Source organism: Podarcis erhardii (assembly GCF_964252035.2).
Source record: "Podarcis erhardii genome assembly, chromosome: 7".
Taxonomy (NCBI): Eukaryota; Metazoa; Chordata; class Lepidosauria; order Squamata; family Lacertidae; genus Podarcis; species Podarcis erhardii.
Window position 1 is genome coordinate 79,173,172 of NC_138511.1, and position 25,319 is coordinate 79,198,490.

Below are 25,319 nucleotides of genomic sequence, written 5' to 3' on the forward strand. Positions count from 1 at the left end.
CATTGACAAGTCACAAGCACACTCCTTGCCTCCCAATGGCAGGCCCTCCCCATTTTCACCTTAGAGCTTTCCTTTTCTCACCCAGCCTCTCATCCTGGGATATGTCCACTTCTCCACCAGGTTGAGATCCCCCCCCCCAAGTCTTGCAGCACATTAAGCCTTTTATTTTATATTTAAAGCTTGAACCAATGCTTTCATACCATCACACGGTTGCGATATCTTAGCATTGCCTTCTCTCTCTCTCTCTTTCTCTCTCTCTCTCTCTCTCTCTCTCTCTCTCTCTCTCTCTCTCTCTTGCTTTTTCAGTGTGAGGGGGTTGCCTAAATAATGAAACATTGAAAATAAATGGGGAGGAAAAATGCCACATCTTGTTAAAAGTGATTACACACATATTACTGTACTCCAGTCCTTAGAAATTCTGTTAGAATAAGCAGATACAAATGACACAGTGATACAAAGGAAATTAGTAGAAAGGGGTATATATAAAATTAATAGCAATAATGATGGTAATGATGATAGAGAGAACACCATAAAAGTAGGAAAGGCAGGAGAGAGAAAGGGGAAATATGAGAAGGAGAGGGGGGGAGAGAAGATGGGGAAGAGAGGATTTTTTTATTTTTATTTTTTGTATTAAGGGGCTTACTGGCTCTAATACTTGAGAGAAGATAGCTGTCATGACTACAGTAAAAACAAAACATACTGAAAAGCTACAAATCTGACAGTGCAAACTTGAATGGCCTGATGGATGTAAGCAGGTTCCAGGTTCACCTGATTTCTGGGAAGAGCAAATGTGTGACATGCCAATTGTTGATTACTTTGTGCCTCATTAGGATTAGGTTGTTTCCAGCTCAGTTTTACCATAAAGCCCGAGGGAGGAACACATTTATTAAAAGAACCTGTTTCTTGACTGTGTAAGTGTGGTTGAACTGGAAGAGGCACCTGGCTGTTTCCCACAGAGTTCCTTGAAAAGATTGAATCCAATATGAAAAGAAGAGCTTTGTGTTACAATATAAAAATATAGGATTTCTGGGAAAGCATGCACTCTCTATTTCCATAATTTCCTGCTCCTCACTGGACCAGTCCTCCCCAGTTGGAATCGTTGGGCACCTTTCCTTGACCATTAATCCCTCCAAGTCAGCATCTTTTTCCATAGGTTCATTCCTCCTTTGCTTTTGATCAATCTGGCTTTATGTGGGCCTTCCTGAGTATATGATTCTCCTTTGCACAGCTGCTTTCAACTAATGCTCAGGCTAAACAATACAGAGGTGTGGGAGCATTGCAATGGTTGGGCAAGCCCCTTGTTTTAACCAAGCTAAGATACCTGAACATACAAACATTGTTAGGCCCAGCCAGTCTCTTCCACCACCTGTTCTGACTCTTTATCATTTCACTTAGTCGACAGATGTGTTCTGTCAAATCTCTGCTTGCCTGTTGTTTTCCATTAAAAAACAACAACACTGATGCTTTATATAAGGAAATACCATTATTCCCCATTCCAAACTATTGATTTGAAGGATAAATATTTTAGAACCAACTTTTGATTTGCCACAATCATTTATATTTATCATAATAAGCATAATGAAGCACACGAATACAGCACTCTTTTCTCTGTGTCCTGCATCCCATTTCACAAGGAGGAGGTTTATGCTGAAACATAATTACCCGTCAATGTGAGATTTGTGAAGCATTATAATAGTATTTCTATTGGAAAAGAGCACTATTGCTCCAATTCCAACTCTTTCCAAAAAAAATCTGTTGTTCAACATCCTTGGAAAGTGAAGTCACTCCTATGAATGAAATCTGAAAAAGAAAAAGAAATATTCACATTAGTCATTTACTAAGGCCTTGGAGTTTGTGGTCCTGGCGGTGAATAATAACAATAACAATAACAATAACAACAACAACAACAACAATAACAATAACAATAACAATAACAATAACAATAACAATAACAATAACAATAACAATAACAATAACAATAACAATAACAATAACAATAATAATTTATACTCCACCCAGCTGGCTGGGTTCCCCCAGCCACTCTGGGCAGCTCCCAACAGAATATTAAAACAAAATAAAACATCAAACATTAAAAAGGTCCCTAAACAGGGCTGCCTTCAGATGTCTTCTAAAAGTCTGATATCTGATGGGAAGGCATTCCACAGGGTGGGCACCACTACTGAGAAGCCCCTCTGCCTGGTTCCCTGTAACCTCACGTCTCATAGGGAGGGAACCACCAGAAGGCCCTCAGAGCTGGACCTCAGTGTCCGGGCTGGATGATGGGGATGGAGACACTACTTTATGTATACTGGGCCAAGGCTGTTTTGGGCTTTAAACGTCAGCACCAATACTTTGACTTGTGCTCAGAAATATATTGGGAGCCAAAGTATGGCTTTCAGGACCAGTGTTATGAGGTCTAGGTGGCCACTCCCAGTCACCAGTCTAGCTGCCGCATTCTGGATTAGTTGTAGTTTCTGAGACACCTTCAAAGGTAGCCCCACGTTGAGTGCATTGACTTAAAGTGTATACTTTTTGTTTCCTTTTAAGTATACTATGCTATAATGATTTTTATAGTGTCCAGATCAAGGGAACTAATGGTACTGCTCTATTCTGACTTTCTCATTCCACACCTGGAATGCTGTGCCCAGTTTCGGGCTCTGCAATCTAAGAAAGATATTTAGAAGCTGGACCGTGTGCAGAGGAGGGAAACTAAAACGATAAAGGGTCTGGAAACCAAGCTTTATGTGGAATGGATGAGGGAGTTGGATAGACTTGGCCTCAAAAGGACGCAACTGAGAGGACTCCTTTTCAAAGCCTTAGCCATTGGACTGTGACAATTGACCTCAGGATTCTGTCCTGTTTTCAGTGCTATTCAACATTTACATGAAACTCTTGGAACAGGAAATGCTACACCAACTCAGTGAAGGTTGGTTTCTTGGATTGAGTTTAAGATACAGGTGAGGACCAAATAGATTGCAACTATAATTTCATTTGGCAGCAAACTTTGTGTGTGTTTGTGGGTGGTAGTTTCTAAGAGAGAGGATTCTTAAAGAGTGACTGTATTGGTAGGAATCAAGAGTGTGAGGCAGGGGAGGCAGAGGGAAGTGCCAGAGGAAACAAAACTCCTAAGTATACATTGGAGAAGTTGTAATAAAGAACTGCACACACTTATCTACGCGGGGCTGCCCTTAAAGCTGACCCAGAAACTCCAGCGGGTGCAGAATGCCACGGCGAGGCTCCTTACGGCAGGATCACATTCATCTAGTGCTTTGCCAGCTGCACTGGCTCCCCAGTGGAGTACAGGGTCAGGTTTAAGGTGCTGGTTTTGACCTTTAAAGCCCTATGCAGCCTAGGACCCTTGTACCTATGGGACCGCCTCTCCTGGTATGTCCCGTGGAGGACCTTAAGGTCCATAAATAACAACACTTTGGAGGTCCGAGCCTCAAGGTTAGATTGGTCTCAATTAGGGCGAGGGCTGAAAAGGCTGCAAAAGTTCCGACTTGGTGGAACACTCTGTCACAAGAGACCAGGGTCCTGCGGGATTTGACATCTTTCTGCAGGGCCTGCAAGATGGAGCTGTTCCACCTGGCCTTTGGCTTGGACTCACTCTGAACCCTTATATGGGCTTTGGTATATAAATTTTCCCTTGGCTTTTTTGCTGGCCCATGTAGGACCAGCATGGATAGCTGGCTTGAGTGAATATTTGATTTTTCCTCCCTTTATGGTCTTGATTTATGGGCTACTACTAAAATGAGGCTGCATTTTAAGCTGTATTTTAAGTTGTATTTTAATTAATTTTTTTTTGTTTTTTGTTTTCCCCCCTATTACTTTTTAGTGGAATTTCTATTTGGTGTTAGCCACCCTGAACCTGGCCCTGGCCAGGAAGGGCAGGGTATAAATGAAATTATTATTATTATTATTATTATTATTATTATTATTATTATTATTATCTGGGAGTAAGACCCATTGAAATCAGTGGCATTTACATCTATGTAGACAGATATAGAATTGCACTGTAATCCCTTTGAAATAAATGGTTACTACTTCCAACAACAGTGCCTAGGAGTGTGCTGAAATCCCTACGCCACCTCCAATTTTTCCAGCCAAATATATGTATTGGCGAGGGATGGGGTGGAAACTTGAGAAGCACCTTTGCCTATGAAGGAAGGAGTTGCATTGCTAAGTAGGCATAACATAAATAATGAAGCAAAGAGAAGCCCACCTCAAGATAGACAGCATAAAGCAGAATGTCTTCTGTGCCTTCTGTGCTGTGTGGCTAAAAAATGCCTTTGTTGGTGGTATGAGCATGAAATGAGGCTATTGCTCTGCATCCAAGAGCAATAAAAAGAGAAGAAGGAGATAGTTAAAAGCCTCCAGTTAGGGCTGACATATCATTAAGAGCAAAAAAAGGGCACAGCCAGAGCCACTGCTAGTCTGCCAGATGGGGAAAGAGGCATGAGGGCCCAGGGGCACTGCTGCCACACCTGCACAGTTAGAGTGGATTACTCAGAGCCGTCTTTACCTGGGGGTGGAAGGGGTGCGGGGCACCCGGGTGCTGAATTCTGGGGGGCGTCAGGCGCCTGCCGCTGAAGCTGCCTAAGCTCTTAGCTATTTACCTCAGGGATGTCCAACCGGTCGACCGCAAACTGGTCATGCCGGTCTATTTTTCAGAAGAGCTGCAGAATAAATGTATCTGGTAGCACCCCCTAGTGGTGTCTTCCATTTTCGCAAGATCACAAAAACGGAAGATGGAGCTATCGCTCCCGCTTTTTATTTTTCCATGTTAGCGGTTTTTGCTGTTCCCCTCTGTAAAACTTAGACTTGCACCCCTTAAAAAAATCTCAACACCTTCTAGCTCACCCCCCAATTATTATTATTTTTTTTGGGGGGGTGCTGGGCGAATCTTTGCGCCCTGGTGGAACATATGCTACTGCCCTCCTGCCATGATAGTCCTGCACCCATGGATATCTGAACAGCTGCTCCAAGAAGGATTCTTCTGTACTTCAGGGTTTTTCTTATCTTTTGAAAATGGAAGATGGGATTTGAAGCAGGTATAAACAACGATGTAGCTGGATTTAATTCAAGACAATGTGGCTAAGGACAGTCATCACCAAACAGATCAGCTCAGTCAAAGTATCTTTCCCTGTCCCAACAATCTGACACAATTAGAACAAGGAGTGTCGGTGTTTTGTAAGATAATTTAATTAGCTCTCAGTAATTATCTTGGAGTCACTGTATTCCATTCAGTGCCTACCAGTGTGTCCCTGGCACCTTTCAACAGCTCTGAGGTATGTCTAGCTTTGCCAGCTGAGCAGTCACCTGAGCAGTACCTTGAGGCTTTCATTGCACTTTGATTAGTGGCCTGGAAGATCAGAAGAGAGCAGAAAAAGAATATTGCTCTTTTGAACTCAGTAAGACCCCACATCAAGTAAGAGGAAAGACAGAGGCACTGGCTCAGAATATACCTTTATCCCTCAAGGACCCAGCAACTTCACATAGACCTTGGATGTGATAGTATTAGCAGTCTGTAGATAGATAGATAGATAGATAGATAGATAGATAGATAATACTTTATTCGGCTATAAGCCCACAAGGTAAAACAAATCAATAAATAAAATAGCATTTTACATTCTAAAATATCAACTAAAATATTTCAACGCATAATCTCCTTCACATTACTTACAATCTCTGGATGTACCGTATTATGGCCTTGAAGATAAAGATGTTGCATAGAGTTTACTAGATTTTTAATAGTCATGCAGCATTCCATGAAGTCTTTTATATGAAAGAACTGAAATCAGGAATCTGGCAACCTGTAATGTTCTATAAGAGTCAATGTCCTGGAGTAGATACGCTAGATGTAATTCAGGTGGTTTCGCAACAATTTCCAGAATGGTTGAACTCAGAATCCTTGATCGGGGAACAGTGTATAAAGGGCAATTAATCAAGATATGATAAAGGGATTCTATTGATTTGTTGTCACATGCGCATAAAACTGAGGTTTTACCGTTAGAAAATCTATTGCTCAGCACATTTGAGGGGAACACATTAAATCTGGCTCTAACAAATGCCAATCTATGTGACGCAACCGATAAGGTAGACAGATATCAAGGTATCTGGGACATAGATGTAATGCCCTGATTTATCGGAGGACATGTACTTCCACCTGTAGTAAGATTTTGTTGCAAATCAACCTCCTCCAATCTTTGTTTGATGATTCCATAAGACAACAGGTTAGAATGGATTTTTGTTGCCCATGGGCTGGTGAATTCATCTCTCCAAAGGCACTGAATAAGATGGTAATTTGGCAATTTATGCCAAAGGGACAGCCAATAATTAAAGGCATGTCTCCACATCAGAATCTCTAAGGAGGGGGTCTTAAGTTCTAAGCGAATGGCAGAGTTGCTTACACAGGAGGGTAATTTCAAAAGGCGTCTGAGAAAAAGATTTTGCAATGTCACCAGAGGCATGAGGTTTACAAAGGCGCCCAATAAAGGGACCACATAGGCCATAGTTGCAACCACTTTTGCACTATAAACTTTTAAGGCGGATGGAACATGCATAGCCCCCTCAGTAAAGAAGAAGCGTAATAGAGCGTAGATAAGGGCTTTAACCTTATTTTGTAGATATGTGATATGCGCTTTCCATCCCATATTATACTGGAAGTAAATTCCTAGATATTGAAATTTGTAGACTTGTTCAATTGGCTTCCCCTCGAGTTCCCACCTATACAGTTTACGACTCCTGGAAAAAAATTAAGACTTTAGATTTGGAATGGTTAATAGTAAGTAAATTTGTTTGACAATATAGCGCAAAGATCTTAAGGGCCCTCCTCAAACCGATTCTTGACTATGAGAGGATCACAGCATCGTCAGTGTACAATAATAAGGGGCAGCGATAGTCTGCAAGCCTGGGTGCATGAATGGTGGTTTGGGCCTCAGCTAGGGGAGTTCTCATGTCACTAATATAGAGGTTAAAGAGATAGGGGGCAAGGATACACCCTTGTCGTACCCCCTTATTTATTGGTACAGAGTTTGTGAGATCACCCTCAGGTGTTAACCTCACCCTAGCGGCCTTCCCTTCATGTAATTTAATCATAAGCCACAACAGCCTTTTATCTATGCCCCACGTTGCCAGTTTTTCCCATAACAGCTCTCTAGAGATACCATCAAAAGCCACCTTCAGGTCTATAAAAGCGGCACATAGAAGACCATGAGTGGGGGAAGAATACTTCCGCGCCAAATGATATAGAATTATTGCATGGTCAATAGAAGCGCGATTTGGTCTAAACCCGGCCTGTTCATGGCCTATCAGATTGGAATCTTCGGCCCATTGGGTTAGTCTGGTTAGTGGGAAGCGTGTATAGATTTTCCCGATGATTGATAATAAACTAATATTACGATAGTTTCCTGGGTCCTCTGGTGGTCCTTTTTTATATATAGGAATTATGATGGACTCCTTCCATGATCTAGGTATCTGGCCCGTGGCATTGATTGCATCAAAGATTTTTGCAAGAATTTTGGCCCACCATGCTGGGTGTTGTTTAATAGCTTCCGCCGGGATCAGATCGGGCCCTGGGGCTTTATCAGTGTTCAGTTTAGCAATTAAATCTACTATTTCCTCCAGGTCAGTATCTGGCCATATGGGCAAGTGACTTGAAAGAGTATCAGAATGAATGTTAGAGATATCTGTCTGGGAGAAATATTTTCTTAGAAATTGTTCCCATGTCGGGGCTGGTATAACCGTCAATGGGTATTTCCTCAATCTTTTGTTGATTAAATTCCAAAAACCACGAGAGCTGCGAAGCTTAGAGGCAGCAATCAGCGCTTGCCAACGTCTTAGCTGCCACTCATGCTTGGCTGACTTCTGTGCCTGTTTGTAAGCAATTTTGGCCTGCAAGTACTCTGGGGGAAGAGTTTCCGCTCCAGAAGATTTATATCTGTTGTAGATACAACAGAGAGAGAGTCTAGCTTGCTTACATTTGGAATCAAACCAAGGTGCACCGAACCTGGATTGATCTCGGTTAACCAGGTGTGCCGGCATCGTAAAGAAGCTAGTTAAATCTACAGAGAAGTGGGAGAACCACTCCAGTATCTTATTTGGTTCAGACAACTCCGCCACTGAAACAATAAGGGATTCGGAGATATTCCTCTGGAAGAATTCTGCAAATTTTTGGGCCTGTTTCATAGACCATTTAATGCCTCTTACTTGAGCTGCGGCATTTAAACCTACATGGATTGGGTGTGAACCGCTAACCGGGTGCCAGCCAAGCGTTAGCTTGGCCGCTAGAGGTAGGTGGTCACTGGATTGTAAAATAAAAGAAGTTTGAAAATAGGTCTTCTGAAACTAGAAGGTAGTCTAGGACACTGTTTGATGTTGTGCCCAAATGAGTGAATTTCCTGGCACGTCCGGAGGGCAGTTGCCATTCAAAATGTTCAAATTCATACGAATGGCCAATTGATAAAGAAGGATTCCCGCCTCATTCACTCTGTTATCCTTAGATCTTCTTGATGTAAAAGAGATTAAATCAGATTTTGGGCAGGGGGGAGATACCCACCACTTGGCCTTAATTATCCCATCCCAGTTGGCGGCTGTACGTGCATTAAAGTCACCACCCATTATCGATGGAATATTAGGGTACATAACATAGCATGCCAATAAATGATCTTCCAGAGAATCCCATCTATAATGGAGGTCTGATATAAGACCACCTGGAGGAAGATAAACATTGGTGACTAATAGTGAGAATTTTTCGCTTGAAATCAGACATGTAAAAGCAAAAGGAGGAAAAGTCTGAACTAGCGAGAGTTTAGCACTCATTTTAAGCGATATGGCGATTGCAAGACCACCTCTGGACCAGCCACCTTTCTGGGAGGGACTAGCTGGAAGTGATATCAGTTCAAAACCATTTATATCTATTTTATCTTCTTCCCATGTTTCTTGCAAAAGGATCATCTGAAAAGAATTTATATAGGACAGAAATTCGGAATCTAATCCTTTCCTTTTCCAGCCAGCAATGTTCCAACTTAGGACTGCTAGCTGGGGACTTCTGTGTTGTTCTTTTAACAGTCAAAACGGCGGAGGGGCGGACTCTCTGGAAAGGACGGAAGATGTAACAAAAAAAATCAGTTATTTTACTTTGGGAAGATGGTAACTGTGAGGAGCCCTCCAAATTAAAATTTTTAACAATTTGGTTCGACTGTTGGAACACCGTGGTTGATCTACTAAAAGTAGATCCCTGAACAGGAAGTCTCTTCATTTCAAAATTCTTTGTACAACTTGACAGAGAAATACCCAGGGAGGGAGAAATTAAGTCCGTCGGAGGAAACCCTCTGGCAGATGTATCATCAGACATTAGGATGATTTTATTGATGCGTCCCATCGGGTCTTCAATCGTTTCCGACGGCGGGTCCCGAAGTGTAACGTTCGCATTTTCCTTTGAAGAAGGTAATTGAGGGGACATCACGGTGGCGGGAATTGCGGAAGACTCTCTCGGGGGCATCACTTGTGGACTACTTCTATATCTGGTCGAAACTGGAGAAGATTCAGAAAATGAAGGATAAGGTGCGAGACTGGTTACATTATGCTCAGATTAAAGAAGTTTTTAAAAATGACAAAAAGTTAGGGTTCCAGGTGGAGAAATCGAAGTTAGAAACAGAATTGTTAGAACCAAAGACCAAGGTACTATCTAGAATGTATAACTTGCTGCTAAAATGGAATACACAAGACGAAATGGTTAAATCGGCTATGATAAAATGGGCACAGGACATTGGGCATAACATTATGTTTGAGGACTGGGAAAGGTTGTGGACCACTGGGCTGAACTTCACCGCATGTAATGCTCTGAAGGAAAATGTTATGAAAATGATATATAGATGGTACATGACCCCAGTTAAATTTGCCAAAATATACCATTCGTTTGATAATAAATGTTGGAAATGTAAAGAAAATGAAGGAACATTCTTTCACCTCTGGTGGACATGCCCTAAGGTGAAGGTCTTCTGGGAAATGATATATAATGAGCTGAAAAAGGTATTTAAGTATACCTTCACAAAGAAACCAGAGGCCTTCCTTCTGGGTATTGTCGGCCAGAAGGTGTTAAAGAAGGATCGAACATTTTTCATGTATGCAACAACGGCAGCAAGGATTCTCATCGCAAAAAACTGGAAAACTCAAGATCTACCCACACTGGAAGAGTGGCAGATGCAGCTGATGGACTATATGCAACTGGCCGAGATGACCGGCAGAATCCGTGATCTGGGAGAAGAGAAGATGGAGGAAGACTGGGAGAAATTCAAGATGTATCTACAAAAACATTGTAATTTGGTTGAATGTTAAGAAGGATGCTAGATTATAAAAAACTGGTCACCACTAAACTAGATTTAAATTTGATGATAAGTGAGACTAAAGAAAATATAAAATTTTTTGGAAGAAGTGCTAGATTATATTTGAATGAGTGGACATGAGATTGTAAACAAGTTGATAATTTGTTTGGAAAAAATTTTTAACGATGTAAATGGGAGCGGGAGACGTGAGGGAGTCCAAAGAAGTGATGAAATTGTTGTGATAGAAGTAAGATTGTTTATTATGTGTGCATTTATATTTAAAAACCTTAATAAATATTTATTAAAAAAAAAGAAAAAGAAACTGGAGAAGATTCTAGCTCTGGCATAGATGAGTGAGTTAAAGAGGGATTTGAGTCAAGCAGGGAAATCAGAATTTCGTCCTTAGGTGTCTTGGTCAATGAAAGTAGATGGAGGTTAAGTGAGGATGGCAGAGCCTGGTCGTCTCGTGATATAGCGCAAGGGGCAGAAACAACTTGAAGATTTGAGTCTTGCAGGATGGTTTTTGTTTTCAGAGTGGGGCTGAGCTGAAGAAGGTCAACCACTTCTGTCCGGTGAGCCCAAGTGGGGTTATTTGAAACATCGTTAGTATCTTCCCCTCTGTGTTGGACTTGCAAAAGCTGAGATTTAAGCGTGTCAAATCTTTGCATCATCACCGACTGTTCTTTCGGTGGGAGGGCTCTGAACGAATCAATAAGTTCCCTTTCATCAAGGGCAGTCTGCAGATTTTCGTCCTCATATATGGCTGTTTGAGAGGGTATCAAGTTTGGTCGGGAATGGCACGCTGCAGAGTCATCGCAGTGGGGCCTGACAGTATATTGGAGTAAGGCAGAGTCTCTTGTCCTATTGTCCTCACCGCCAGGGCACCTATTTAGAAGGGGTTTGATCTTGCTATCTGCAAAAACCCTCGTTGCTACGATGTCGGCCATGGTCAAAAGTGTTTTCCGCCTAAAGATGGTATCTTTTCAGAGTGGAACGCAAGTATCACCTTCAAGAAATTGGTCTGCCGGAACAGGGGCATCACAGCATATAGGTCAATCTGGTGTTTCTTAATTTTTAAAAGTTTGCTTAAACAGTCTTTAGCCCCTTCTAGCGTTGACCATCTTCCTATTTCCGACCTGACAGAAAGGCAACTTTTCTTGGGTTGCAGAGTTAATATCTGATTATTCAATTGGGAATTTAAGATATATTTAATTTTAGTCTTCTTTATTTTATCTGAATTGGGGTGAGGCAATAAGTTTTTGACCTCACAAACTGAAGATTGTGTTGTTGATTCAAGTTTTTCGACTTTCAGCAGGGTATTGGATAATTGTGAAGATACCTCATCCAGTTTTTTAAAAATACAGTGATGGGTCTTAATTACTAAGTGTAACTGCTCACAACTGGGGAACTCCCCCATATCAGATGTTAAACCATCTTCCTGTGATGAGAGTTTTTCTTTCGTATTCTCCTTTACAGGCTTTACTTTTGAAAAATTTTGAGTCATCAGAATTGGAGTGGATTCTAAATCAATTAGAGGTAGGAAGCGATTTTGGGTTTCCACCGCAAAGCAATGCTCGGCATGGTCACTCCCTCCTCTATTCCGGTGTGGCACCAACCTTGATAGTTTTGGTTTAGGGGATGATAGGGGCTCGTCAAAGTCTCTCAAGCGTTTGTTCTGACCCATACTTTCCCCAGGCCAGGGATTATACGATTCTTAAAATAACATAACACTTGACACACAAATAAGATAGTTAAGACCACCAGAAGATGGCACCGTGGGTGAAAGCTCCTTGGATGGATACTAATAGTGAAGTTTTCCTCTCCACTACGGTAAAATTCACTTACAATATCAGTCTTTCATGGATACCTCGCACCCAGTTTGCTGAAGCTTCTCACAAGGGAAGTATTGAAATGTGACAGCCTCAAGATGTCTAGGGGGTAGGGTGCCAATTGTCCTGACTCCACTGGCCTCTCTCAGCCCTCTATGACAGCAGCCTGGGCACAAACGATGTCTTATCCAGGATTTAAACACCACACAGCCTCTTCCTCTTAAGCCCTCTCTCCAATTAAGATAATGGTGTTCTCATCCCTTTTAGCAGCCGAGGCCGGCCCGCTGATAAGAGAGAAACAAGGAGCAGTCTGCAGCAGTCTGGAGCAGGGCCAAATCTCTCAGAGAGTTGCCATAGCATGCAGCTGCAGAAATTATAAAATGCTTCAAAAACTGACTGGGTCAGTTAAGATAAAATATAAAAGATTAAAAGAAGATTAAAAGAAGTCTGAAGAGCACCGGTAAGCGCGTCTTACCTCGGCGCCATATTGCCCCTCCTTCTCTTAGCAGTCTGTAGCAAATGAGGGCTACAGTCTGGCACTGAAGAATATGGTTGGCATTGTTAGCCGTTGTGGGAAGAGATTTAGGATTATTATCACAAGCCATTCAAGCACACAGTCCTTGCAGCAGAACAACCATAGCACTAAATTAGTTGTTCTGCTTTAATGATGGACACAGTCATATGATCTCAATAGACTTTTCAGTCTTCTTAGAACAAGTTGCTGTCCATTGTCCTGCAGTATTCCTACCAGGGAGAGTTGACACCTTCCCTTCTGCCCTGTACCAATATTTGCTGCAGCTCCCTCGTTTGCAAACAGACAATCATCTGTATTCTCACTATCCAAAACCTTTTAGGATTCTTTAAGGAGTTCCTGCTTTAAAATTGCTATGTAGATACAGTGGCACCTTGGGTTACATACGCTTCAGGTTACATACGCTTCAGGTTACAGACTCCTCTAACCCAGAAATAGTACCTCGGGTTAAGAACTTTGCTTCAGGATGAGAACAGAAATCGTGTGGTGGTGGCACAGCAGCAGCGGGTGGTTCCATTAGCTAGAGTGGTGCTTCAGGTTAAGAACAGTTTCAGGTTAAGAACGGACCTCTGGAACGAATTAAGTACGTAACCAGAGGTACCACTGTATAGCCTTATAAAACCAGGCAGAGGGACTTCTTGGTAGTGGTGCCCACACTGTGGAGTGATCTCCCATTAGATGTCAAGGAGATAAGTAACTATAGAATCTTTAGAAGACTCTGAAGGCAACCCTGTATAGGGAGATTTTTAATGTTTGATGTTTTATTATGTTTCTGTATATTCTGGAAGCCACCCAGAATGGCTGGGGTGACCCAGTCAGTTGGGTGGGGTAAAAATATTAAAATTGTTATCATTATTAAGAGGAGAGGAATCCTTAGATGGAGGCAATTTTGAGGGGCTATTTTGTAGGTGGCTTCTGGGTTTTGCCCTTTCTTATTTTGCTCTCACTTCCTTTCTTGAGTGCCTTCTGCATTTGCATTGTAAATTATCTATATGAAAAAAAGAAATCTGAGAAGTGTCTATCAACAACTAATGAGATCATAGACAATTCCAACAGTGAGCTGGTTTGTCAATTCGTAGTTCCAAATATTCTAACACATTTCTAATATTTCTGATGTTATTCTGAATCATGCGGCCGGGGAGAATATAAATTTATATATTTTTATATATAAATTATGGGCATTTGCAGATGACCTTAACATCACAACCGAAAATCCCAGAGAGAGTCTTATTAAAACCTTGGAAATAATTAACAACTTTGGGAAGGTATTGGGGTTTAAACTGAACAAATCCAAAACAAAATTAATGGCAAAAAATCTCTCCCAACTGGAAAAAGATGAAATTGAAAGGATAACACAACTAAAGGTCTGCCAAAAAATAAATTTGTTGGGAATATGGTTAACACAAAAAATATTAATCTTTATGAAGATAATTACATTAAGGCATGGTCTAAAGTTAAAAGGAATATGGAAATTTGGAGTAAATTAAAATTATCTTTTGTGGGACGTATTTCGGCTGTTAAATTAAATATTTTACCAAAGATGCTTTTTTTTGTTTTGTTTCAAGCCATTCCAGTTATAGGGAAAACAAGCTGCATTAAAAACTGGCAGAGGGAAATATCTAAATTCATTTGGTCTGGAAACAGACCAATAACAAAGCACACACTTCTTATTGACCTTAAAGAAAGGGTGTTTTTTTGGCATGTCTGACCTAAAATCATATTATGAAGCAGTCTGCTTTTCTTGGATAACAGACTGGGGTCATCTTAAAAATAACGAGCTATTAGATTTAGAAGTTTCGGTTGGCATGCATATTTAAATTATGATAAATCTAAAGTACATAAAAGTTTTACTGACCATATAGTAAGAAATGCTCTATTTAGGGTTTGGGAAAAATATAAAAGATTGATGAAACCTAAAACCCTTCGTTGGATATCTCCATTAGAGGCAAAGGCCGTAAAGAAGAAAAATATGAGCAGAAGCTGGCTAATGTATAACTCATTACTGATAGAAGAAGAAAATCAAATTAAATTTAGAGAATATGAGGAAATTAAAGATAGGCTCTCAGGCTGGCTGGGATATCATCAACTCTATGAGACATTTAAATAGGATGAGAAGAATTGATTTGCTATCGAACCCTCTAAATTTGAGAAGGAAATAGTGAATAATAATATGAAGATAATATCAAAGATGTACCGACTCCTCCTTGACTGGGAATTCAAGGAGGAGGAGGTTAAGGCAGTTATGATTAGATGGGCTCAAGATATTGGACGCCCTATAGTGCTGAATGAGTGGGAAAACCTCTGGAAAACAACTATGAAGTTTACGGCGTGTTATAACACTAAAGAAAACATGTTAAAAATGCAATAGAGATGGTATTTAACCCCATCATAGCTCTCAAAGATGTACAAAAACATACCACAGCCAAGACAGGAGGATCAGTTTTACTGGATAATGCCTCCATTGCATCCATGTGCACCCACAGCCCATTCCATATGAATCTAATATCCAAGCTTTTTCTGAAGTAGAGTCTCCATCACCGTTACTCAGCCCAGACACTGAGACATAGCTCTCAGGGCCTTCTGGCAGTTCTCTCAATTTGAGAAGTGAGTTTAGAGGGAACCAGGCAGAGAAACCTTTTGGTGGTGGTGCCCACACTGTGGAATGACCTCCCATCAGATGTCAATTAGATAAGTAACTATAGAACCTTTAGAATACAACTTCTCCTACCTGGGCAGTTACCTTTCCACAAGGGTCAACATTGATGCCAAAATCCAGCATCGCCTGAGCTCTGCAAGTGCGGCTTTCTCCTGATTGAAGTGTAGAGTGTTTGAGGACCAGGACATTCGCAGGGAAACCAAAATGCTTGTTTACAAAGCCATTGTACTACCAACCTTACAGTATGCTTGTGAAACATGGACTACTTACAAATGCTATCTCCAAGTTCTCGAAAGATTCCATCAATGGTGTCTCCGAAAAATCTTACACATCACTTGGGAAGACAGGCAAAACAATATCAGTGTACTGGATGGAGCAAAGATCACCAGTGTTGAAACAATGATTCTTCAGCTTTGTTGGACTGCTCATGTTTTGGGGATGCCTGATTATTGTCTTCCAAAGCAACTACCCTTTCCCAAACTTAAAAATGGAAAGTGTAATGCTGGTGGTCAACAAAGAGGTTAAAAGACTGTTTCAAGGCAAATCTAAAATAATGTAGTATAAACACAGACAACTAGGAAATACTGGCCTGCGAGCGCTCCAGTTGGAGAACAGCCTTTACCAAAGGTGTCGTGGGCTTTGAAGACACTTGAACTCAGGACGCAATGGAGAAACATGCTAAGAGGAAGACACGCTTGGCAAATCCACACCGTGATCAACTCCTGCCCGGGAACCAATGTCCCCACAGTGATATGACGTGTGGGTCCAGAACTGGCCTCCACAGTCACTTATGGACTCATTGTTAAAACCGTGTTTATGGAAGACAATCTTACTCGGCTTCAAGTGATCGCCAAAGAAGAAGAAGAATATTTTTGTATATACTTGAAGCCACCCAGAGCGGCAGGGGTGACCCAGTCAAATGGGTGGGGTAAAAATATTATTATTATTATTATTATTATTATTAGGAATAAATCTGAGAGGTGTCTATTAACAAGTAATGAGATTATAGAGAATTAATTTAGACAATTCCAACAGTGAGCTTTGAATTTCAATATGTCCCTCTTTATCTTTGTAATGAACAAACATTCCCCATTTCCAGACCTCATTGAACTATTTGTTCCCAAGTGTTGCCTCCGACATGAATCCATGGCCTATTAGTCTCTCCAGGCAAGCCTCTACCTGCATAAATATCCTTGTTGATCCATCTCTGTTCTGAGTCTCCTAATCTTTCTAGAATGATGAAGGCACTCCTGAGAGCATGCCTCCTCTTGGCCCTGCTTTCTCCAGGTAAGATGGGGAACATTAAATTACCTTTAGAGGACACTGAAGAGAACTTGCTGCTTGGGAGGGAAGGGGAGTTAGGAGTGTAGATCAACACCATAGAGAGCAAGGACTCCTGGGTTACCAAGAGAAAGTAGGGGAGAGTCAAGTCATGAGTTTATTTTTATTGAGTTCCAGCAAAACACACAAATCAAGGATCTCCCTCTCTCTCTGTGTGTGTGTTGTGTTTGTTGGTGTTTGTGTGTGTGTGTGTGTGTGTGTGTGTGTGTGTCTATATATGTTTCTGTGTTTACACACACACACACACACACACACACACATGAGACAGACACATGGTTAGTTGTGGAAACAGATGGGGGATGTGCAAAGGCAAGAGATGGTCAGATGAAAATGTTGGATATGATTTCAAAATGCAGGGAAAGTGCTAAGAAGGTGAACAATCTTTTCTTCAGTGGGAGAGGGGGAGAAAATAGGACTTAGAAAATAGGACAGAATAGTAATTCCATTGGAATGGAGAGTAAAAGTTGCTTAGGAAAGGAAAGGGGAGAAAACAAAGTATGGCCATAGCAGGAAGAAATTAAATATGTTTTAATAAGCAAAAAACCATCCTCTTGGAACAGATCACAGAAACCCACTGCTGAGGATCCAGTTTTGCTACTACTACTCGTTGATTGTGGAAATCTGGGGAGCTGAATTTAAGAGAGCCAGTTTGCTGCTGTGATGAGAGTGTTAGACAAGGATCCAGGAGGCCAGGGTTTGAATCCCTACTGAGCCACAAAGCTCACTGGGGGATCCTAGAACAGGCACTATTCCTCAGCTTAACCCACCTCACAGGAATCTCCTGAGGATAAAATGGGGAGGGGAGAACCAAGTACACAGCCTTGAGCTTGGCTGCAGATAAATAAACTTGAAAAATTTGAAATTGAGAGCAAGCGAAACTGATAGATTTGTTCATCCTTGGTCCCGGATCCTGTCCTCACACTGGCCAACCCATTGACTATGGGAAGCACACAATTAGGACCTCAGCAAAACTGCAACACTCTGTCTTACTGTGGCTTCCAGCAACTTATGTCTGAAATATGCTACTTTTTCTGGTCAATGGCTTCAAGAGCTTTAATTAATGAGTGTTTTACTCATATCATTTCATATTATTCTATTAAAATGCTTATTAAGTTGAACCCCTTTTAATTTAAAAGTTTTAATTCACTATCACCTCCTCCTCTTGGTCTCATTAAGCAAACCACAACACCAAATAATAATAATGGTAATGGTAATAATAATCTATGAAGTAATCTTTTGCTCCTGTCCTCAGCATTAGCTAGGAAGTGCAGAACTGCCTATAACAAGACTGGACTGACAACACATGGCTATGTGGAAAGAACTTGTGACTCCAACCAAGATTCCTGTGTTGCTAGTGCTCTGCGAACAAATATAAGTAAGACTTTGTCTTTTGCTGTTGGATTAGATCTAGGTTAAGATAGGTGAACTTTAAGGGTTCTACTAGCATATAGAAGTCTATGCTGGGGCAACTCACCTATGAAAAAGTGAGGTGAGGAAACTGTGACACTTCAGCTGTAGATGGATTAGAACTTCCATCAGCCTCCGCTAGCCTGGCCACCAGTCAGGGAAGATGGGAGATGTAGTTCAACAACATCTGAAGTAAGGAATGGCTTGCATATGAAAATGGGGAATCTAACATCCCCTGATCACAACCAGTGGCCAAATCTGGGGGCTGATCGCCAAGCTTAGAGAACTTGATTTGCATCAACCAGAAATCCCTGTAGAGCCAAACCAATGAACTCCAGATTAGTTTTGGTGATCAAACTAGGACAATAAGCCTGGAATATAAGCTGAACATCCCCTTTGCCATAAATGACCTTAAAATTGAGAGTCCTTTCACAGATCTATAAAAACTATTCAAAAGCTGTGTAATCGGGATTGGAGTTGAAGATACTTCAAACTTTCATGGCTCCATGGCCTCCCCCCACTCAAGTGATTTTGAAGTAATTCTCAGTGATGAAACAATGAGAAAGGAACCAATATAAATAAAGTATTCATGTAGTTCGCCTCTAAAAAAGGGATTCAGTTATCCAGCTTGATTCAAAGTGCGCCCCTCCACCCTGATGAACCTCCAACATCACTGCTACATTCTTGGAGGGAGAGAGGCAAGGGGGCGGTAAAGTTGGTGCAATGCAATGTCTTGCCAAGTGTCTTGCGTTGGGAACAAGAGTTCAGGGAAGCATTTTCCCGAACCTGCAAACTGTTACAATCAACGAGTAGAGAGAGTGCAGTGTATGTCACATGCATTATCAGATGCATAGAGGCAGGCATGAGTCTTTGTGCTACAATTTTGACCTGAAATGAAGTTCTGCATACATTCCATTGCCCAATTTAATAATACTTTTCCATATTGTCAGTTTGAAATGGTCTTGATTCAGGCAACGTAGAAACCTAGAACCATTACAATGAATGTGCCTTAGAAGCTATAAATCTGCATCCCGCCCCCTGAACTAAATATTTCTTTCAAATTCTTTTTCATAGTTGATCCCCGAGTGCAACTTTCGAATTGGTGCTCGTCATCCCACTATTGCTTCTCAGGTGATTACAGCTTCACTGCAGCAGATGGCAAATTCTTTCAGATGAAGAGGCACTGCTGCAACACTGATCTGTGTAACAGTGAAACTCTCAGCCGTAAGTTTCTGCATCATTGTAGAATCCTTTTCTTAAAGGAAATAATGTTTTTATTGGGTTTTCTGCAAGTGTAACAAGCATCGCATATAAACAAAAGAGAACAAACACTACATCAAAAAATTAAAGAAGAAAAAGAGAAAAGAAAAGAAAAACTTTTTTAACTGCATATCCTTTCTACTCCAAATTTGTATTTTAACCTCGAGTTTCCTGTACCGTCTCTAAAATTACAAGTGTTTTTTAAAAACCTGCCAATATATTAAGATGTTTACAGTACTTTTGTAAATATATAATAAACATTTCCCATTCTTTTTAAAATTTCTCATCATCTTGGTTTCTGAGCTTTCCAATTAATTTCACCATTTCAGCATAGTCCATTAACTTGGTTTGCCCGTCTTCTTTGGTAGGGATTGCTTCCTCTTTCCATCTTTGGGCTAGCAATGTCTGGGTGGCCGTTGTAACATACGTCAACAATTTCTTCTGGTCTTTTGGAACCTCTGCTCCTATAATACCTATTTAAAAGGCTGCTGGTTTTTTGTTTTACAAAAGTTACTCTAAATATTTTTTTTCATTTCATTATACAGTGGACGCTCGGGTTGTAAAACGTGATCCATGCGGGAGGCACGTTTGCAACTCGCGGCAGCGCATCTGCGCATGTGTGGGTTGTGATTTGGCGCTTCTGCACATGCGCAAAGTGCAATCTAGCGATTCTGTGCATGCGCGACCGCCGAAACCCGGAAGTTACCTGTTCCGGTACTTCTGGGATACAGGGGATCCGTAACCCCAAAAAACGCAACCTGAAGCGTCTGTAACCTGAGGTATGACTGTAGATCATTTCCCAGAAGTTATTAATGACCTTACATTTCCACCACATATGATAAAATGTACCCTCTGTTGTTGGATCTTGTTCTGTATGTTTTTGCTAGTTTAACCAGGGTTAAATACCACCGGTACATAATTTTATTATAATTTTCTTTCGGTTGGGTACATGCTGTAAATTTGTTTTCCAAAGCCTTTTCCAGTCTGACATTTGTATATTATGTCCCACGTCTTTTGCCCATTTGATCTTCACACATTTGACTTGTTCTTCCTTAGTATCCCACTCCAGAAGCAAATTATACATTTTTGACAGCAATTTTGTATTGTTTTCTACAATTGCTCTCTGCAACTTTGACACTTTATAACTAATCCTTTCTTTTCATCATTTTTAAAGGTTTCATTTAACTGAAAATATTGTAGCCAGTCGGTTACTTTTCTACTGATTTCTTCATAATCTTTTAATTTTAATTGATTATCTGTTTCTGTTAACTGCTCTCTATATGTCAGCCAACCTGTCCTCATATTTACCTTTTTAAAAAAGATACTGCTTGTCACGGGGAAAGCCACCATGGTGTTTTTTGTTCTAGTAAATCTTTATATTTCTCCCAAACTTTAAATATCACATTTCTTATTATATGATTATGAAATCTTCTATGTACTTTGGCCTTATGATACCATAAATACACTTGCCAATAAAATCTATTATCATAACCTTCCAGATCCAGCAGATCAGCTTGTTTTAGAATTATCCACTCCCAGATCCAGCAAATGCAGGATGCTTCATAATATAGTCTTAAATCTGGTAGAGAGAAGCCTCCTCTGTCTTTAACATCTATTAATAATTTATGTTTTATTCTTCGTTTCTTCCCTCTCCAGATATATCTTGAAATATCTCTTTGCTACTCTTTGAAGCAGCTCGCATTGCTTATCACCGGGATTGATTGGAATAAAAACAACACTTTTAGCAAAACACTCTTCTTGATCACTGGCATTCTGCCTAATATAGACAAATTCATCCTTCCCCAGATTTCTAATTTCCTTTTTTCCTTTCCATAATTTTCATAGTTGTCTTTAAATATATTAATATCCTTAGCTGTCAACCATATTCCCAAATATTTAACTTTTTAAAATATACCTATCTCTGTCTTCTGCTGTATCTCCTTTTTATCTTGCTCTGAAACATTCTTCACTAAGAGTTTAGTCTCATTCTTATGCAATTAAAAACCTAATACCTGTCCGAATTTCAGTATTTTTTCTAATACTTTCAATAGTGAATTTGGGGGGTCATCAACCATTATAACAAGGTTGTCTGCAAATGCTTTCAATTTATATGCTTTATTTCCTACTACTATTCCTCTAATAGTTTTTTCTGCTCTTATGTTTCTCACTAGGACTTCTCATATTAAAATAAACAATAATGGTGATAAGCGACATCCTTGTATTGTCCCTTTCATGATTTTACAGTTTTCTGTAATAACATTATTAACAATCTTGCTTGTTGCTCTGAATAAATTGCATCTATTCCTCTTCTAAACCAAATTTCATCTCCTCTAGAACCTTATGCATAAATGACCAAGAGATACTATCAAATGCCTTTTCAGTGTCAATAAACATCAATGCTGCTTGTTTTTTTGTTTTTTACTTCCAGGTATTCTGGAGTCCTTAGCATGTTAGGGCTGTGCACTGGATTTGGCTATGGCCTGGATCCTTAGTATATTAGCAGAGAACCTGAGCCTCATTCAAATGGGGTGAGACAGCCCCACATGGATACAGGTTCAGTTGATCAGCTCCAGGACTATTAGGGCCTCTCAAGGAGTGTAGCGGCAAGCAGGACAGAGAGGCAGGCATAAGAAGAAATTGTGAAAAAGATGGACCTACTGGGCAGCTGAGAAGGGATGGGTTGTCTTTCCAAAAAGGCCTCTCCTTCTTCCTGCCCCTTGTAGCAGCAACCTACAGGATCAGATCCTCCTTCTGATAGGTGGGAGGATCTGATCCTGCACAGTGCCAGTGCCCCTTGTCCCAGCCATATTTTTACTGGATATTAAGATGTTGTAACACATAACCCCTATATCCAAGTGATTTGAGATTCTAGGGGTACCAGGTGTGCTTCAACCCAGGGTCTGTGTTTCTTGTGGGACCAAAATACACAGCTGACATTGTGGTGCCTTTATGATTTATTTTTTATTTATAAATAGATACAACCTGAATCCTACAATGAAGGTGTCCACAAAAAGGAGATCTGTCCCTCTCATAGGCACAGTAGCATTCTTGTCTTGGAAGCTTGTCTTTTCCTGAGAACGGTCACATCCCTCATATTCTAATAAAACTTAACCCTATTACACAGGGAGCAGCCTCCATTCCTTTGCTGTGCTAATCTGTTATTTTAATGACCCACTTCTGCAGATGGTCACCTCACAAGTAGATTGCTTCTGACATACATCAAGATAATTTGCTAGAATCAAGAGGTGTCTAACAAGCCAAAATTAAGACCTTGGCCTAGGTTAATTAACTCAGTGGGTAAGTCCCCCCAAAAAAGACCTGGGCCAAGAATACAAAGTTTAAGAAACCTTTATAACATTCCATATGCTTTTTAAGTCTGTGAATGATCTATTTCAAACAGAATAATTGGATATCTAGGCTCATGAACAGCTCATGAACAGTTTATGGTCCCTTCAAGTTAATATTCAATTGTTTCAAATATTGACCTTACAACCCACATATCTTATCCGTGTCCTCCTAAATCAGCCTTGAGCTGGTCCTGGTCAGTCTTTTAATTGGCAAAATAAGTGAATTATCACCCACAGATACAAAAATAGACAAAACCATTAACATGCTCTATATATTTGTGATCTTGGCAGTTCCTGATCGGAACATGCTGGCTGAAAATGGTCTGCGGTGTCCAGCCTGCTTCTCCAAAGGAAACAAAAAGTGTAAAAGTGAGAAGACCGTCAACTGCCTTGAGAATGAGACCAAATGTGTGGATTTTAAAGGAGTTTTCACTAGAGGTAACACTGCTAGTCAAGCAGGGGGGAAGGGCCTATTCTTCGGCTGGGTCATAGAGACTCCCTCCTGTTTTCCTTCTCGCCCCCCCCCCCCATTTCCCTTTCATGTTGCTGGAAAAGTGAGAGGGAACACATCTCTCTGCACCCTTCCTTAGTATTTTGCCTGCCTGGACTGTGTCTTTTATCTCTCATAATGCCACTTGCTTGTACAGAAGGAGGATTAAAAGTGAGATATGCATATAAACTACCCTTCCATACAAAAGTAAAAAGTGCATTGATTGCTCCACCCCAGTTGCATCTGGATCTCTCCACCAATGAGATACAGTCCAGGACAAACTATGTCCCTCTTGCTCAAAAAACATATTTATTATGTAAAATGAATGTAATAGATTTCCTTAAATTCTGTGACAATGAGCAGTATCTGGCTAACTCAGACCTTCAGTGCAAGGATTTACAGTTGTGCAACAGAATATCTGGGCTCTTCTGCCTACATGTGCTCTGTTTCCTCCCAAATGTGCTCCACAGTTGTGGAAACTCCCGGAATGGATTTAGGGGATACACAGGGGGAGGAAAAGAGGGAGGCTATGTTCCTTTCCAAAAGCATACATCATTTTGCGGATGTCATGAGTTAGCTACATTCATAAAAATATAAAGCGCTTTATATGCGTTATGGAATTGATTTTGTGGAGTCCCGTCTTTCACCAATGGGACTTCCATGTATGAAGTTTACAACGTATTAAACTGAATCACTTTTTTGATGTGTCTAGATCCAGTCTTAGATGCATAGCTCCATATCAACATAGTTTTAAGGAATAATGATGTTTTGAGAGGGGACAAATTTGCCAAATCTCTCCTTTCTGGAAAGAAGAGGGGATTTGGAATGAATGGAGGAGGGGCGTATGGGCTGATTTGCCCCATGAGGGAAGAGGCAGAGTCCAGGCCATTTGAGCTGCCTTTGCCATACATTCTTTCTTCTCATCCTTCTCCTGCCCTTTACACCTGGACTTTTGCTAGTTTCTCTTTTGAGGGCTGAGTAAGAATTCTGAGGGGCGTTCCTGATTGGCTCTTGGGATTTCCCCCTTTTCACCTACTTCATGTTAGATGAGTTTGAAATGAAAATAGATATGGTAAAATAAAAGGAGGATCCTCTGGATGCTTAGATCATAGTGGGGCAATGAGGGAGCCTCAGTGGGCATCCAACCATCCTGAGAGACAATGGAGGTCACCCCCAGCTTGATTAATGCCAGATCCACATACTCAAGGCTTGTTTTCAAATCCTCTAATTTCAATATATTTTATAAATATAGCCTATTTATTAATAATCTTCATTTCTTGAGACTCCTTTGAGTATGATGGCAATTTTGAATTACATAAGAGTTTTTTTTTACCCAAACTACTAATGGTGAAAATTATGAAACCCAGCCAGATGGGTGGGGTATAAATAATAAATTAGTAGTAGTAGTATTCTTGTATATTCATGTTTGGATTAAATTATAATATTGTTATAATATTTCTGAAATATACATATTTTAAAATTAACTTATTAAATTCTCATTTACCATCTTTTAGTCCCTGAATAAAGGACTTATGTCAGCATTTCTTTCCTTTTTTCCAGCTTATTTTTTCCACAACAATTTTTCTTTCCAAGGCTGTGGAACAACAGATTTTTGTCGCATCCGAAAAAAAGGAAAGAGAGTTGGAGTAGGGAAATATATCCTTTTAGTTCTGCGAGAAAGATGTTATAATGCTTCACGAATATCACACCAGCCTGAACATGAAGGGTAATTTGCACAGTGTAGGCAATGAGGGGAAATTGGAGGCCTAGTGGTGAAATTCAGGACTCAGGAAGTCTAGTTCTTTCTTTTTTGCTTTTCGTGGAAATAAAGGGAAGCAAGTGGTAGAGAAAAAGGGGTCAGACTGTGGGGGTTCTAACTTCAAGGAGCCCTGTAGTGTATCATTAAAAAGCAGTTAAGTTTTCATTATGATTATTACAATACAAAATAAATGGTTATGGGAAATAAAATGCTGGTTCTTGGATGTTTCTTTCAGATTCAAATGTGATTAATATTTATTGGTTTAGCCGAAGATATTACAAAAGATAAAATACATAAAATGGGATAAAAACTTAATAAAATACATTACACAGCTAAAATCATTATTAAAATTGAATGTTTTCTTAGATAAACT

General features: G+C 40.4%; 1 protein-coding gene across 4 annotated transcripts in view; it reads left to right on the plus strand.

Moving 5' to 3' along the window:
• LOC309346004 (phospholipase A2 inhibitor and Ly6/PLAUR domain-containing protein-like) overlaps nt 1-25,319 on the plus strand; it is a 184,402-nt gene that overhangs the window by 62,426 nt on the left and 96,657 nt on the right. The window contains exons 1-4 of one of the 4 annotated variants that reach the window (XM_081869622.1): nt 16,549-16,629; nt 17,936-18,058; nt 19,165-19,314; nt 22,989-23,135. The exons of 2 other annotated variants lie outside the window; for them this stretch is intronic. In XM_081869622.1, coding sequence (XP_081725748.1) covers nt 16,578-16,629; nt 17,936-18,058; nt 19,165-19,314; nt 22,989-23,135 — 472 coding nt within the window. In that variant the 5' untranslated portion in view covers nt 16,549-16,577. Of the gene's footprint in view, nt 1-16,548; nt 16,630-17,935; nt 18,059-19,164; nt 19,315-22,988; nt 23,136-25,319 lie in introns of those variants that run through there. One more of the 4 variants, XM_081869620.1, reaches the window with a different exon arrangement.